General features: G+C 34.4%; 1 protein-coding gene across 1 annotated transcript in view; it reads left to right on the plus strand.

The window, feature by feature from the left end:
- Window positions 1-16,389, plus strand: part of LOC143256950 (cyclic nucleotide-gated channel beta-3-like) — an 83,297-nt gene that overhangs the window by 54,127 nt on the left and 12,781 nt on the right. Inside the window, exons 5-10 of the mRNA XM_076514866.1 lie at window positions 1,167-1,346; window positions 5,436-5,644; window positions 13,255-13,305; window positions 15,021-15,107; window positions 15,328-15,392; window positions 16,240-16,362. Coding sequence (XP_076370981.1) covers window positions 1,167-1,346; window positions 5,436-5,644; window positions 13,255-13,305; window positions 15,021-15,107; window positions 15,328-15,392; window positions 16,240-16,362 — 715 coding nt within the window. The remainder of the gene's footprint in view (window positions 1-1,166; window positions 1,347-5,435; window positions 5,645-13,254; window positions 13,306-15,020; window positions 15,108-15,327; window positions 15,393-16,239; window positions 16,363-16,389) is intronic.

Consider the following 16,389-nt stretch of genomic DNA (forward strand, 5'->3'; position numbering starts at 1 on the left):
TTGTTAAAATTGAAATAAATGCATAGGTAAATAAAGTTTATGGTCTTTGTAACCAAGACACAGATGGGCTTCAACCCCCATCCCCAAGTCTAGTGAGACCAAGTTAATACCTGTTAATATTTTTAAGGCTGCTACACAGTATGTGTCTGTGTTTCATCATATATGTTTTAGGAATTGTTGCATTTAATTTCTGTAATTGTCACATTTTCAGGGGTTGATAGTACTTCTTGGTTCTGTTAGAATTACCATGGTCAAGTCTTGCTGCACTTTAGATTCCCCCCCCCCCAAAGTAAACTTTGCATCCTTTGCTTGTGCAGTATATCGATGGATGAGTATACAGACAAATAGATATAAAGTTGAATAATGGAGAAAGTACAATTAGGAAAAGAAATGGTAACCTTACAGAAATTGAGGAGAGAACATTAGTGTTAAACACTACTGAACAAATGTAATTGTACCAAGAAAATCCATATTAAAAAGTTACACTAGAACATTGATAACATTTCAGTTTCATTCTATGTTCTGTAATTTTGGATTATAATTCTATCCTTATAAAGTTATTAGCTATATATTTTATGATTCACTATCTATTTGATTTTGATACATGTTATTGGACTGTATATGTGTGTGTGTGTATATATATTTGAAAGTTACTTTTATAATTACATGTGTTAACCTGTCATATACTAAGATATTTTATTGCTATTCAAAGATATACAATGCATTCTTTTTTTAAGGAAATATGATAGTTTGAGTGAACTTGATCATGAATGGTGCTTATAGTACAGAATATAAGATTTCCACCAAATCATAAGGTAAAATTATTATGTCCTTGGTTCTTGAGATTTATTATTATAACTTAGAGGCATTGTATTGTTCAAGATCATGCAGATATTAGTCATTAACGTTTAAACCTTGTTACTAGGGCAGTAGAACTAATGGGAAATAAAAAAACATCAACAGCACTATTACATCTGTGTAATATTATAGGATAAATCTGAAGAGATACTCAAAGAGAAAAGAAAGTTTATATGTCATACATATTTTATTTGTAGTTAAATTCTAACAGTGCAAACATCACAACATGCATATTTGTGTGTAGTATATGCTGCAGTAGTAACAACTAAAAGGTGAAAAATAATATCTAATTAAACATTTGTGTGCAGCTCCCCCTTCTAGACAAACTCAGAAAGAAAAGGAACAAGATCATCCACGCATAGAGTCTTCAATCCAACCTGATGACTTACTTGCTGCTAATGACTGGATGGAAGAAGAAAAAGGACTTTGGTGCTTTAGACTTTTCAAGCAGATAATTCCTACTATTCCACAGGTTTTAGACCCACAAAGTTAGTAAATGTTAAAATATTTAAACATTTAACAGAAAAAAAAAATATATATATATATTTCCAACCTGCTATGGAAGATAAAAAAAAAGAAAGCTATCTGTTCATTTCGTTTATTCAAATTCAAATTCAGTGTTTTGACCTTTTTAGTGTTAACTTGAAGATGACCTAAGAAAGTTGAAATGTTGTTTTCTACTTTATTTTAATAAAAGTTTTAATACCCATACCAGCCATCTTGAGACATAAATGGGCACTCTACAATTGCTTATTGAATATATTATAAGTTTTGCAAAATGTGGTTAGCAGCATGTAGAACTACTTCCAAACTAATAGTATATCTGCCTGGACACTTGAAACCACCTTCTACAACATGAACTGATGATCAATTTCTGTCAGTTCTGGGGTATTTTCCTAGAAAAACACAAAATAACTTGCCTGTCCTGGTGAAAAGAACAACATTCAGTTAATTGTCCAGTGACATCTAGAACAGTATTCATTCTGCAAATGATTTGTATATTATCTTCTAGTAACTTCAAGAAAGGTAACAGGTGAGGATGGAAATAAACCATGGTGGGATGAGCTGACAGTGAAAACAGCAATGTCATCCACTAATACAGCCAACTGCACCTGGATACAAAGGCCAAAGGGAAGAACAGTAGACCATTTATTTCAAAACAGTATAGTCCACTGGGGAAGGAAGAGACAACATATTTAGAAAGAATCTTGGTGTTCTTCCCAGGTTTAGAGAAAGGAAGAACAACACGCTGGTGCCAAGCATAAAAAACAATCTTGCCAGATTCAGTTAAATACAACTAAAAAATTAGCAAGAGATGCAGGAGAGAGATGGCATGGCATCTCATAGTGAACATCATTATGTCCAACTGATGTACTGCCAGACCAATAAAGAACAAGCTTTAGTTCCACCATAAAGGTGGTTGGCCCAAAAAGAAAGAAGTGTTTGCTCTACACAAGACTTTGTGGTCAAGAAGAAGGGGGAAGAAACAAAAGTGCTAGATACATGAGAAAAGCTCTTGCCAAGAGTATCAGTGATGCTCTGGACATCAGCACCTTTCTGACCATTGGAAACCAAAGTAGGAAATATACCTCCCACTGACCTTCTGAATCTTGTCTAATAGGATTTTGGAACTAATGGTGAAAAGCATGATAGTTGTGAACTTCATCCAAGATTTCTTTTGGCTTTCACAGCATGGTCCCACTGGAAATAATTTATTTTGAAACATTGGAATACCTGCAAAAGGTATCCCAGGCCCAGGTTTGAGCCTCTGTGCCTCTTGGCAGGTAGGACTTCACCATTGATGAGGATACCATGGAAAGCGTATCGAGATCTTTTGCATGGAATGAGCTACTGCTTGGACAATGCAGTCATCTGTGAGTGGCAGAAAAATGATGATAGGATCACGTTCTGAGAAAGAGGTAAAATAGGGCCAGTTGGCTTTGCCAACTTCCACCAAGACACATGGATCAGGTGGCAATGGCCGTGGCAAATCTCCCTCAAAACAATAGGAAAGTGATTACTATCCAGTGGGTCAACCCACCAAGAAAAAGTGTAAAGGAAAAAAGTGAAGGGAAGAAGATAAAGAGATCAATGGCATTAAAATACTAAGTGTATAAAAATATGTATAAGAATCAGTACTGAAGAGAAAAGTGTTGATCTGAGAGCATATGCTCTATGGAATGACTCTATCAATATCAGTGCTACTCCAGAGGGGATTATGTTAATTAAAGTCTCCCAGGATTAAAAGGTGGTGGAAACTATTCAACAAGAGTACTTAGGTCTAATTGATCATAAGTCTCTCCTTAAGACAGGTGGAGAGAGAAAAGTGATGTATGACTTAAGAATACACGGATGGTGACGGCCTCTAAGGGTGTATAAAGTGGCAAAAACAGTGTAGGTTGACCTACAATGCCACTCTTCCATGTACTTATCCATCTCACAACCTGCCATTTCGGTGTAAGGGAACCGCACAAAAGTGATCAAATTGACAGGTTTCAGAAAGGTTTCCTGTAAGGAAAGACACACAGGATGATAAGAATAAATGAAGGTCTTAATGTCATCCAGACTAGAATGGAAACCCCACAAGTTCCAATGTATCAAAGTGGCTATTCATACCAAGGTGGAGGAGAATATGGTGGATAACCTTTTGGCTTAGAACCAAGCCATGCATCTTTATTAAAAGGAGGTTTGCCAACCTCCATGTATTCTGCTCTGGGTGAAGTGGGCAGGTTTCTGTCAGTAGACAGATATTTCAATGACTGAGGATGTGAACAAATAATTGTTCTACATCTTGGGGTCGACAAAGGTGGACCCAAGCAGACACCAGAATCTGGGTTTGACGAAAGTGGACTCAGACAGTCTCTGGTGACAGAGACAGTTTTAGACATTGATTCTTCAACTCGCTTAACCATAGAGGGCAAACGTCTTCACAGGGTTGTAAAATGATTCTGTTGGGAGCACAGAAAGGTCTGTCTGCACTTTCACTATAGCAGTGGAATGTAGTGCAGCAATATATGTCCAAGATGGACATTAACTTTCGAGCCTCTGGGTAAGAAATGTTGTTAACGTTTTCAAATGTTGCACCTTTTTCTTCTCTACCAACCCAGGGTAAGAATAAAAGTAAAAGGGTTATGTGCTACTACAGTTAATGCAGTGCAGTTCCAGTTCCCATTTGTAGGTGTCATGGTCTTTGCCAGCAAAACGGGCACATATCAAAGAAATACGATATGATGGTTTTGAATGTCTGAATTTTTGGCACTAGAAATATCAGAGAAGACTAGAAATGTATGGCCAAACCTTACAGTTAGGATAACCTGCTTTGCCAGACACAGATGGATGTGGTAATGTAAATCTCAAAATTAAGACATTTGTTGACAGCGTAATTCTATCTTTGCGAGTGAAGATACAGTGCACAGCAGAAATTCTTTGGCTAGAGAAACCAGTGAGGAACTCTGACTTGAGGATGTTCTTAAAATCCCTTACAAAGATCACTCCTCGGGAGGAATTCAGAGTAGCCAATGAGTATACCTCTAATGGCATTATAATTCAGGAGGAGTTTAATGCATTTTGGGGGTAGGTGTTTCTACTAAGATATCCCCAGAACATAGTTTTTTTATGGACATGGAAGAGCCATCAAGCCCCTCCAATCCATTTTGGATGAAAAAGAGACACATTTGCCCCAAGGCTTTGTCTGATAGAGTGGAGAATTAAAAATTGTTAAATAGGTTTCGATTGTTGCAGTGATTTTGTAACAGTCATCTATATGTGAACATTTATCAATTAGTTGTTTTTTACTATTTTGTTTTTTCAATAATTAGGGAATTCATAATACATAGAGGAAGATTTAGCACCCACTGACCTCACCCATGATGGAGTCCTATGAGGGGTTGCACTATAATCCCAAACAAGGACACTGCAATAATGGCAGGGTTTGGTGAGGACTATACCCAATAATGTCCACAACACCCATTGAGAATGCCAAAAACTTGCACTTGATTGATCCTAGCCCAATAGTACTAGCCGATTAACTATGTGGGGCACCTCAAGGCCATAATCTACATGAATTTAAGGCCAAAGTGGCGTGTTGGGGTTGGGCCCCTCAACCACCAGCATACTTTCTTTCATTTCAGGTAAACTGAACGAACAGAACTTTTTCTGGGTGGTCCCTTCATCATTTAGAGACATCCACACCAAAGGGCTGTATTATGTGTGTGTGTATATATATCAAACATGCAAAGGTATCAACTAATCAGCCTGTGTGTCTGCATGTTAGTTTATTTGCTAATGTTTCTATCTGTCTGTATTTCACTGCTACATGCTAATATTTCTTAGTTTCTAGTTACGTAAAGAGTCTACTAACTAATTTACCTAGCTATCAGTGTACCAGTCTACCCAGCTGTTTGTTAATTAGGTAGTGGTATGTTAGTGTGTATTAGCCTAGAAGGTAGTTTGTCTTTCTTGTTATTTACTTCCTAAATAAATTATTGAATTACCTTATAACTATAATTTGTATACTGATCGTTTATAATTTTAGTTATATAGTCTTCTTCAATCATCTTCTCTGATTACTGTTTTAGGTAAGACTTACATCACTTGGCTGTTCATTGTTACCCTGTGTTACATCTACAATACCTGGTCCTTGTTTTTGCGGGCCATATTTTTGTACCAAACATCAGAAAATCTTTCAGTTTTTTTGGGATTTGATTACTTTAGTGATGCAGTTTACCTCATTGATATCATTGTATTTAAAGTTCGAGTGAAGTATCTTCATGAAGGATTCTGGGTGGTAAGTATTACTCTTTTTTAATAAGTAACACATTCGGGTATATATTCTGATATAAGATTATATACTATAGGTTCTAAAGACAAAGGTCACAAATAGATTAAAAACGATAATTATGTACTGTAACGTTTGAAGCAATCAATGACGTATAATTGAATATATTTGAACGACAAAAGGCTATAGAAATATTGAAATGTATCAGGTTTGTAGTTGGATTGACTTGAGTGGTATGTGGTAAAATCCAGTCAAGCCTAGATGTATGTACCTGTAGATATAAACATAGGCCTCCTGTCCTCCCTTGGCTAGGTAAAAAAACACACATAAGGTTTTTATTTTCATGTTTGTAATTTTAATGTGTTATAATAGTAATAACTTTGAAAATATGTAATATCTTTTGGAACACCAGATAAAACACTCTCCATGAGTAGTCACTAGACAAACATATATTTTATGGTGAATTACTAATGAAACAAGTAAAGGCAGAGACAACTTTTACTCCAGGTTAAGTTTTAAATTTATTATTTATCTATTTTTAACAGCACATAATTAATACAAATTAATCACAATTGGATTAATAAAAGTTTTTATGCAAAAGAACACATCAATATACTTTTATATTTCAGATATCTATAAAGTTTTGAAAATATTTTTACATACTAAAAACTTTTACTGGAAAGAAAACAGGCTTTGTATGGTATTTACTGTGGATGATATTATCTACTGTATCATGCTAAGTGGAAATTATAAGCATGATGTAGGCCATTTGTTCAGTTTTGCATGCAGGTTTTCGCTGTGGAATTTTATTGAAAAGTATTTTAGTGAAAAGGTTATTTGCCTCATAACTTTACAAGAAAAATGTTTGGCTCTAACTAGCAAATTGCAAAGTAAATTGTATTGTGATATTGACAATGAAAATTTCCATGCTGATGGGGAACTTTTGCTTAGTGATACTTAGTGTCAGGTAACAGTAGTCACATTGCACGGGAGTACTGGACGGTCCCCACCTACTGTAGCTACAACTCTAAAATATATATATATTATGGGTTTCTTATTATAATAATAAAGTGTTAATTATGTTAAAAACGTTAAAGAGAGTAGTGCCATTCAACTGAGTTTCATCATGGATACTCTGCTTGAACAATCTATTAAAGAATACAGTAATGCCATTAAAAGTATTGTTATGTGATCTTTCTTCGATATGATTTCATATGTGTCTTAAATTTGTTGTGTAATTTGATAAAGTTACAGTATTGCGTAAAAGTGTTAGGACAAAGTAAAAAATTAGACTTCAAGCTATTTTCAAAGAACAATGGAAGATAAACCCTCTTTTGCTTTAATAACTGCAAACAATCTTTCAAGTATTGTTGCAGCATATTTAATCAGAGTGTCCTTTGGAATTTTACTACAGATATTTCTAATACACTCCCATAAAGTTTCAAATCTCACATCTGCTTATTTGGGTTGAGATTGAGGCTTTGTGTGGGTCACTGCATCATTGGTATGACTATAGCAGCTCCTTTCATAGTTAAGTAATTTCTGCATAGGTTGGACGAGTGTTTGAGTTCATTATCTAGTTGGTAGTAGAATCCTTTACCAATGATATTCAAACCACTGATTATACCATGACAGATCATTATCTGATGGTACTTGCACTTGTCTATTATTCCATCTATTTTGTAAATATCTTTTGTTGCCTCAGGAGTAAAAATGCTCCCAAACCATCACACTGCCTCCCCATGCTTCATGGTAGATGTTATATATTTAGGTAAGTGTTTTCACTGTTCTTTCATTGGACGTGCAATTTTGAACTAAATATTTCAAACTTGGACTCATCCATTCATAACACTCTTTTCCATCATTAACAGTCCATTGTTTTTTTACTTTTTTAGCTAATTTAAATCTCTTGACAATATTTGAAGACCAAAATAAATGTTTTCAACTACTACATGACCAAATATTCCATTCTCCTTTATTTCATACTTTCTTCTATCTCAAAGTTGGAAAAATGAAGATTCTTAACATTTGTATCTTTGAGTTTAAGTGTTCTGCCTCTTACTTTGCTATTTTCAAATTTACCTGTCTCGGACTAATGATCTAGGGTGTACTTGACAGTGTTTGGAGAGCATTTCAAGTCTGAAGCAATTTGACAGAGAGTCCAAGCAGCATCACCTGATGATTTTATGCAAACTGTCTGCTCTACTGACAAAAATCTGTTTCTGGGCAGTGACATGACCATAAAACGTAGTATATAGTGTTAGACACTGCTTTTTTCAAGTTTTAAGTTAATTTCTTCCAACTTATATAGTGCTACCATATGATGTCTTCTATCTATATAGGTAAGATATTGCATGGAGTACTATGACTGTAAATTCAGACCGTAAATTTCATCGTTATGTTCATTCATAACCTTTGTGCCATGTCCTTGGTACAGTTATATGGGAATTCTAAAGAATGATAAATATTCTCACCCTGGCTCATTCAATTGTCAACAGGGAGTAGTGAAGCATTACTATAGTGTTGAAACTTACATTCTGTAATGGCATTGAGAATTAGCCTCATAAAATGGAAAGAATGACAAAAGATTCTCTTGTCATAACAGTTTTGTACAAGACTGTATATTCAGTTGAACAGTTATTTTGAAAATATTCATATATTTTTGAAAGTATATTAAGCCTGTGTAGTTGGAGGATTAAACAAAATCAAGATGATAAAATCTTTAATATATTCACATTTCAATATGTTTATAACTTATGCACTGTTCTGTTGTCCATAACATTGCTAGAATATATGTAATACTGTCAGTTATAAATAAATGTAAAAGCAAGGTTCCGTTAACATTACTATCCGATAAGGTACATTATCTCTTCTCTCAAAAACAGCTATTATTGTTCAATGCTGCCATCCCCTCACTGGTACAGTGGTAAGTCTACGGATTTACAATGTTAAAATCAGGAATTCGATATCCCTTAGTGGACTCAGCAAATAGCCCAATGTGGCTTTGCTATAAGGAAAACACACACACTCAATGCTGCCCTCTATATGCAAAAAATATTTCACATGCTATAAGCCTTGAGCTCCCATGATCAACATTGTTGCCTCTCACATGGAAATTATTATGTGACAACCCTCCACCAATTACAGAGTGACACACCCTCCTAATGCATGTGACTCCCTCTATTCAAATTTACCGAATTATCACTTCTCGTTTGGTAGTGCTATCATGAAGATGATTTTGTTTTTGCTCTTTTCCAGTGTTTTTTGTTAATTCTTCATACAAATTGAAGATTATTTTTCCTACTTTACCAGTTTTAAGTTATAACTTACTTTTATTGTTCTTCACGTTTCTTTCTTTGAGGAAGCTCATGTTTCCACTTTGCAAATGTGATTTACTTACAGCACAATTCCATAGTGTTCCGATGGTAGTATTTGACTGAGGGATTGTCAGCTTTTTAACACATTGGTAGATGGATCATTATATAAGTTGACTTTCATCAGGCCTCAAATTTGGGAGCCCACATATGTGGAATATGGTCCACCGATTTGGGTCAGATAAACTATTATAGCTTTTCTGAATATTTCAAATTAATATTATTATTCACAGTTCTTTGGTTTCAGCAGCAAACATTTAGCTGGATTTGTACCTATTTTTTGTCAAGATAGGAGTTTTAATTCAAGTTTAGTGATATTTTTTGTCTACGGCATTATATTAGGCTTGCTGTGTCTTTATTTTAGTTTTACCTGTCATTCATCTTACTGTTAAGTTGTAAATTAGGTTAAATATATTGTTTCTTAAACAAATATTATGTACTAAATTTTTGTTGTCAATATACAGTTACGTAATTTTAAAATATAAATATCTTTCAATTTTCATAAATAATTCAATTTTGTTTGTAAGGACTTTTAGGTTTGGGGTTTTCCCAACCTTTTATCAGTATTGCTTCCATTTTTCCTCAAACTGCTTTACTTATTTAGGATAATTTCTATTTTGACTATGTTATTCCACCTGATTATGACTTGGCCTTCCTAGTCTTTACTGTAGAATCTGCAAGGCGTACCTCAGTCCTTTCCATACACGTTTTCCCTATGCTTTCTTAGATATTTTGGTTGATACTGGGTTTTGTCTCTTTTGAGAGGTGGTGCTGGCTTGCCTTGTCCTCCATTGGCTTTTGTCCATTTTGCCTTAGCTTACCATCAGGCATTTTTTGTAATATCACTGCACTACAAACCTCCATTTCAGGTATGGTGGCAGAATCTATTATCTTAACCCTTTCTTCCTAGACAAGTTTCCAGCCTTTGTTATCCCTTATCACCTTTCCAACTGGTAATAATCATCATATACCTCCTTTCCAGATAATTTCACCTATTTCTTGGGGATTTTTGTTGGCTACTTTCCTCCTTAACTCCAAGTTGGTGCTCTTTCCCTATACACATGACTTTTGGGATCTGTTGGAGTGGAAGTGTCTTGTATCTAGCTCATTTCTCTTACATTCTAACTGAGACTTGTGGATGACTCTTTCCCTTCACCATTTCATTTTTTGAGGGCTGTTACTTCTGTGACTTTTAACATCGTGGAATATCTATGTTGCTACATTTGAATTTTAGTTTCTTATTTGTGTTTTTAGCCATTGCATTATTTATTCTTGTTCTATGTCTGACAGTTTCCCATCATTTACCTGTACTTTATTTCAATGATCCTTCAGTACACATGTATCCTCAATGCAAATTGGAGTCCTGTGATTTATTTCTCCAGCTTCTATCACTTCTTGATTCTTTTCTTTTTTACAATGTTGTCTTTTATTTCATACTGGTGGGCTATTTTTCCAAGATTGAGGATGCTCAAGGTTGACAGTTTGTATTCATATGTTCATATTTGTCATCCCTTATGATACTCTTTTAGGATCTGTATGTTTTTGTCTCTTATTTCTTATTCATTTGCTTTGATTGTCAAGATACTCAGAGAGGATTGGGACTTGTTTATACCTTTATTTTTCATTCCATTTATCATCTCCCCTGAGAGATTTCATTCATTCTTGCCTCCCTGTTAGGTCTTTTTTGACTGTTCCTTCCTGATTTTGGATTGTATTCAAGTTACTGGCTGTATGATCCTCATCCTGCTCCCGTATGGATGTCAGTCTCTAGTGTCTGGATTACAGATGCATTTGGTTGACACAGACCTAATTTTTTTGGCTGCTTCAGCTGGATCTATTTCTTTTAATGTTCACTTTGGTTGCTTGTGTAGTATGTTCTTCCTTTACTTCATTTTCATTTTCTTCCAGCTTCCACCTTTATTCTCACTACAGATCCAGATGATCTATCATGTACATGCTTTGGGTTGCTTTATTGCCTTAAAAGCTTCTCTCCATTGGTTTCTTTTCTTGTTGTTTCATTACTTGCCACAACCCTCTGTTTGTGATTTCGTTTCCTTCCTTCCTTGCCCTTTTAAGTTGGTTTTTAATTTGATTGGATTTTTCTGTCTCCTCTTTCCTGTAATAAATTACTTATGTCTTTACTCCTGGTTAGATACATTTCCTTTTATCAGCATCTCACCCCTGTCATATGTTGTAGATGTTTCATCTGTTGAGCACTGGGACTAAACCTCATACATTTACCTCCAATTATCTGCTTTTGGTGACTATTTCTTTCATATTAGTGTACAGTCATTCACCTGTCACTATCCTCAGTTTATGATGAGACTGTGACTGGGTAAGTTACTTCTTTGTATATATACTTCTTATTTTTCAGGGGTATATACCTTTCTTTTCTTTAGAGTCCCTGCTCTTTGGTGAGTGGTGTCTGTTCAGGTTTACTCAAAATAGTCAAATCTGCACTATAAGATCTTGATGACTTAACAACTATAATTTCCATGGCTGCCAAGTACACACTGTTATGATGGAGTGTTACAGAAGATTGCTCACAGGTTTTTCTTGTAATATATTTACTCCATTAATATATCTGTCACTGTCTATACTCAGCCATGAACTTCATGGGTAAAGCTGAAGGGGATAGCTGCACATCCCTGCAATGCCTTTGACTGAATAAATTAAGTATGGTCTGCTTTTTAAAATGGGGTTCTCATAGTCTTCCATTGTACTGTTTCCAGTGTTGAAGTTCCTCTAGATTTTCCACACAGTTTCTCCCCTACACTTCCATGGAGGCATCCTTTTGAATGTGATAGTGATATATGATAAAAACAATAATGAATCCATTTGGTTGAGAGTAGAGTAGGGCAGTGATGTTCTGCTGCTGTGGATGATAAGATTTTCTACAGTCTGACACTCCATCTCTGCAGACTGTTGCAGGGTAGGTTGTAACTTTGGAGTGAGCCATCAAAATTTTAGTTTACCCTTTTGATTGGGATTCATCAACCTGTTCTCACATGTTTGTTCCCTCAATCAATTGGACTCATGTTCACTACTACCGTGTTGTGGATCACAGTGGATGATCATGTATGTTATTACAGTTCTTCCTCTTGTGCTATCCCTTGAAGATTTTCATATATTTAAGATGTTACTGTGCTAGGAGGTGGTTCCTTTCTGATTGGTTTTGAGTGGGATTATATTACAATACAAGGGCATCATTATTATTCTGATCATCCAGATGTTGGGTTCCAAGAACAGTCAAACATTTTATCACTTTGCCATAATGTGCACCATTTATAGATTGATGGATGTGATATTTCTCTCCAGTCTGCTGAACTGGAAGTGAAGATGGTACAGTCCTCTTTCCTACTCCCACATGGATGTCCATTCCTTGTGGCTAGGTTTTAGATTGATGTTGACTTATTAAGGGTATGATCCTCATCCTACCATCATATGGATGCCAGTTCCCAGTGGCTGGGTTTTGGATGCATGACTTGTTATGTATGGTCCATTGCACCTTAACCATTCTACACCTTGAAGCACATCATTTTTATTCCTACACACATTGTCATCCTTGAGATTGATACTTAGATATTGGGTTGTTTGGATCACAATCCAACCACATTTCTCCCTTTTGGATGTGATCCTCCCTTTTCCTGCCCATGTCTGCATCACCTCTTTCTACAATGGATGTAGAGTATGTCTAGTACAGAGGTTGTGCAATCTCCCTTCTGCTACAATGATCCCTCCCTTTCAGAGTGTTCTTCAGATGGTTTTAAAGGATGATTCTTTTTTACCTCATATCTGCCTCTCAACCTATTCGGTTTTAGATGCTCGCTATTTATGTGAGAGGAGGTAATGTACCTTATCAGAATATATAATTTTCATGCTGAAAATCTATTTTTGACAGGTACTTACCTTCTTTTGCCCTTCCTTCCCACTGAAAACTTGATACCTTGTTCTGCCAAAATTCAAAGTTATAGTTGAGTAGAATTGAATAGAGGGAATTACATGGACCAGGAAGGTGTGTGTTATGTTCCTATGGGGGAGGGTTGTTGCTGCATGATGATTTACATGTGATATGCAGTTGATCCACATTGTTCGTGGTGCTCAAGACTTATGGAATGTGAAAAATATTTGAATATAAAGAGAAGTACTGAACAAGAAAAGCTATTTCTGTGAAAGGAGGTAGGTACCTACTAAAATTGCATTTTTAATGTAGGAAAATTATAACATTGGTTTTTTTCTCAATAGGAAAGTTTAACTGATACAAGAAAGAACTATATGAAGAAATCAATGTTTAAGGCAAGTTTCATCTATATTTGTTACATACAAATAAAATTAGATACATTATTGAGTGTTAAAACCTTTCTGATACTTTGTTTTTTCCCATAAGTGTACCTTCTGATAATTTTGTATTCTGTCCATCTTAATGAAACCTAAGTGCAATACAACTTTAATGTGCATATAATTGAGTAGCTATACTAAAAATGTGTAAAATATATATACATGCATATATATATACTGAAATATTATTTATGTGCAAAATCTTTCACTGTTTCTTATCAAAATAATGTACGAGATTATCTTGAATGATAATTTGATGTGGCATTGGAGCTTTCATTATTTAACTATGGTATAAACTGTGATGCTGATAATGAATAAGAACTTTTGGACCTTAAAAGCTAAGAACTGCACTTTTGAACTATATCTTCTCTTATCAGCTCAGCTAGATCTTTGACAAGGAGAGTATTATCCAAAACAGTATTGCATATCTTCAGGTAATAGAGGAACTTAGTAGATGGTAGGCAAATTAATCTGCAGATAACAGCAGGTCTGCCTAGACATTTGTGAGAGTTTTTTAGAGATAATTTAACTGAATTTTTCCTTTTAGACATGGAATCAAAGTATGGACAATCTTTTGTAAGATTGTACAAAAACCTTTATTACACAAATAAAACAAAGCAGAAAACATAGCACATGTATATACAGTTACTAGTGGACAGCCCTTTCTCTACCAGATTGCATTCAGTTCACTTCCTTTAGCTTGTGCAGTAAGGAACTGAACAGAAAAAAGCATGATCAGACATAGAATGTGAACTCACTTTCTTGGTCCCTGATAGCAGTAGTTGGTTGTCACTTTCAGTCAGTTATAACAAACCAGCAGTGGATATTCCACTGCCAACTTATTCAACCCAGACATTCTATATTACACTGAAATATTTCTGTGGGCAGAGAAAACATTGCCTATTTATCAGACCAAAGCAATAAAGCAACTAGAGTAAGGTAATATTAACAAATAACTGTCATACATTGCCACCATGACAATGTGGGAACTAAGCAATAAAAAATTCTCAATATATTCATTACTACAGAAGGTAAGAAATGCATGAAAACTAGAAAACTAAACCTAATATGAAAACTTGATTTTCCTCAAAAACTATTGAAGTAAAAAAAGTAAGACATGTGTATATAGAAAAAGCCTTCAACAAGATAAAAACTGTTCAGATTAAAGTTTTGGACAGCTGCACTGACAAAATTTGATAGAACTTGATATAATGAAGTCATAAAATGGTCATGTTTAGTTTTCTGTCCAGTATGAGGAAACAATTTTCACGTTAAAATATGCATTATGTTTATACTGACACATTTATAAAAAGTTTGAAGTTTTAATAATTGTATTTCTGCTAATTCTTGGTGACAGCTAATAATGTTTTTTTAAATGTATTCATTAAGTAGAGAATATTATTTAATACTCTGTTAAGATTGATTTTGAACAATTTGGGCACTTTTTCTAAATATCTTTTGTTTGATAACAATTTGGCTTAAATTACAGTTTCATGTTTATCTAAATTTTTTTTTACACACATTACTTTCATCCAGCTTTTTGAACAACTGTTATCTAGCACAGTTAGAAGAAAGCAGAGTTTCATTGCTTCAAAAAGTGTTAGATACAATGGATTGATTAATATCATGAAAAAAAGAACAAATTTATTTTAAATTTACCCTTTCTATTTCAGATGGACCTGCTGTCACTTCTTCCCCTAGACTTGCTGTACCTAATATATGGTTTTAATGCCATATTTCGTTTTCCCAGAATGTTAAAGGTAAGTTTAAAAAAATCAAATTCTGAATTTAAAAAATTAAGCAGTCTTAAATAGGAATTGTATTTGATAGTGTAAAGCTAATGATATCCTCTTACACACTGCACTCTATTTGTAGGGTTTAGTGTTTATTGTGCAATGAAAAAAAGCTATTTTTTTACTCTGAGGTGTAGAAGCAAAGTTTTACTGTGCTTCTGGTAGAAATTTATATTTTGTTCTACAGGTGCAGACTTTCTGGGATTTCTTCAACAGAATGGATGCTGTAGCAAAATCTCCATACATTATCAGGTGAGTTATCTTTTGTTTTAAATGTACATCACTATTAGCTTGAGAGAAAACTAAATTTTTTTATACATGAAGTGAACATTGTTATTTTTAAGTTACAGATGTAAACTATGAATATTTAAAAAAAATAGTGTATATTACATTGATTTTTTTTGTTTCTAACTTCATAGGGACTTCATTTATTATTTTTTTTGTAAGGTAACAGCATTCAAGTCAATGTGTTAACTGTATCCTTCAATTTAATCCTTTATAGTATTGCCATTTTTATAAGCATACTACACAACTGGTATAACCATATTCATTTATTAAGTAGCTACCCTAATTGGCTGATGTTTAGGAAGTCTTTCATTCTTGAAATATATTCATCCTTAATGGTGCTTTATGTGAGACATAACAAAACAACCAAGTCAAACATCCCAAGATCCATGCAGGGCTATGCGTAATTTCGAATTGCTGATTGAACAGTTAGTAGCAGCTGCTACTTATATATTGTTATTCATAACCAAATAGGATGATTGATTAGCTGCTACATTTATAACATCCCCATTATTGAAAATGCATTTAGTAGCATGTAATATTTCAAAACATTGGACCTTAAGATTTACATTCTAACTTACTCACAACTGGACAAAGCCAAGCTATATTTTATATCGTCATGTATTTAAAATGGTTTTCTGGTTCTTGCCTGACATGTTAACTGTTAATCATTACTGTTATGAGTATTTATATGAATATTTTTTTTAATTAAGGAAAACTGTACCTGGTATTTCAGATTTTAAGAATGAAAATATTTTTGATATTTGGACATGATTTCAAAACATTACAAATGTACATCTCTCTCTCTTTTTAGGATTTTACGAACTTTAATCTACATGATGTACCTCATTCACTTGAATGCCTGTGCTTATTATGCCATGTCTGTGTGGGAAGGCATTGGTTCCAACAATTGGGTGTTCCAGGGTAATGGGAATGCGTAAGTGTTAAGATGCTTGGTGATTAA

This window comes from Tachypleus tridentatus, chromosome 7 (assembly GCF_004210375.1).
Source record: "Tachypleus tridentatus isolate NWPU-2018 chromosome 7, ASM421037v1, whole genome shotgun sequence".
Lineage (NCBI taxonomy): Eukaryota > Metazoa > Arthropoda > Merostomata > Xiphosura > Limulidae > Tachypleus > Tachypleus tridentatus.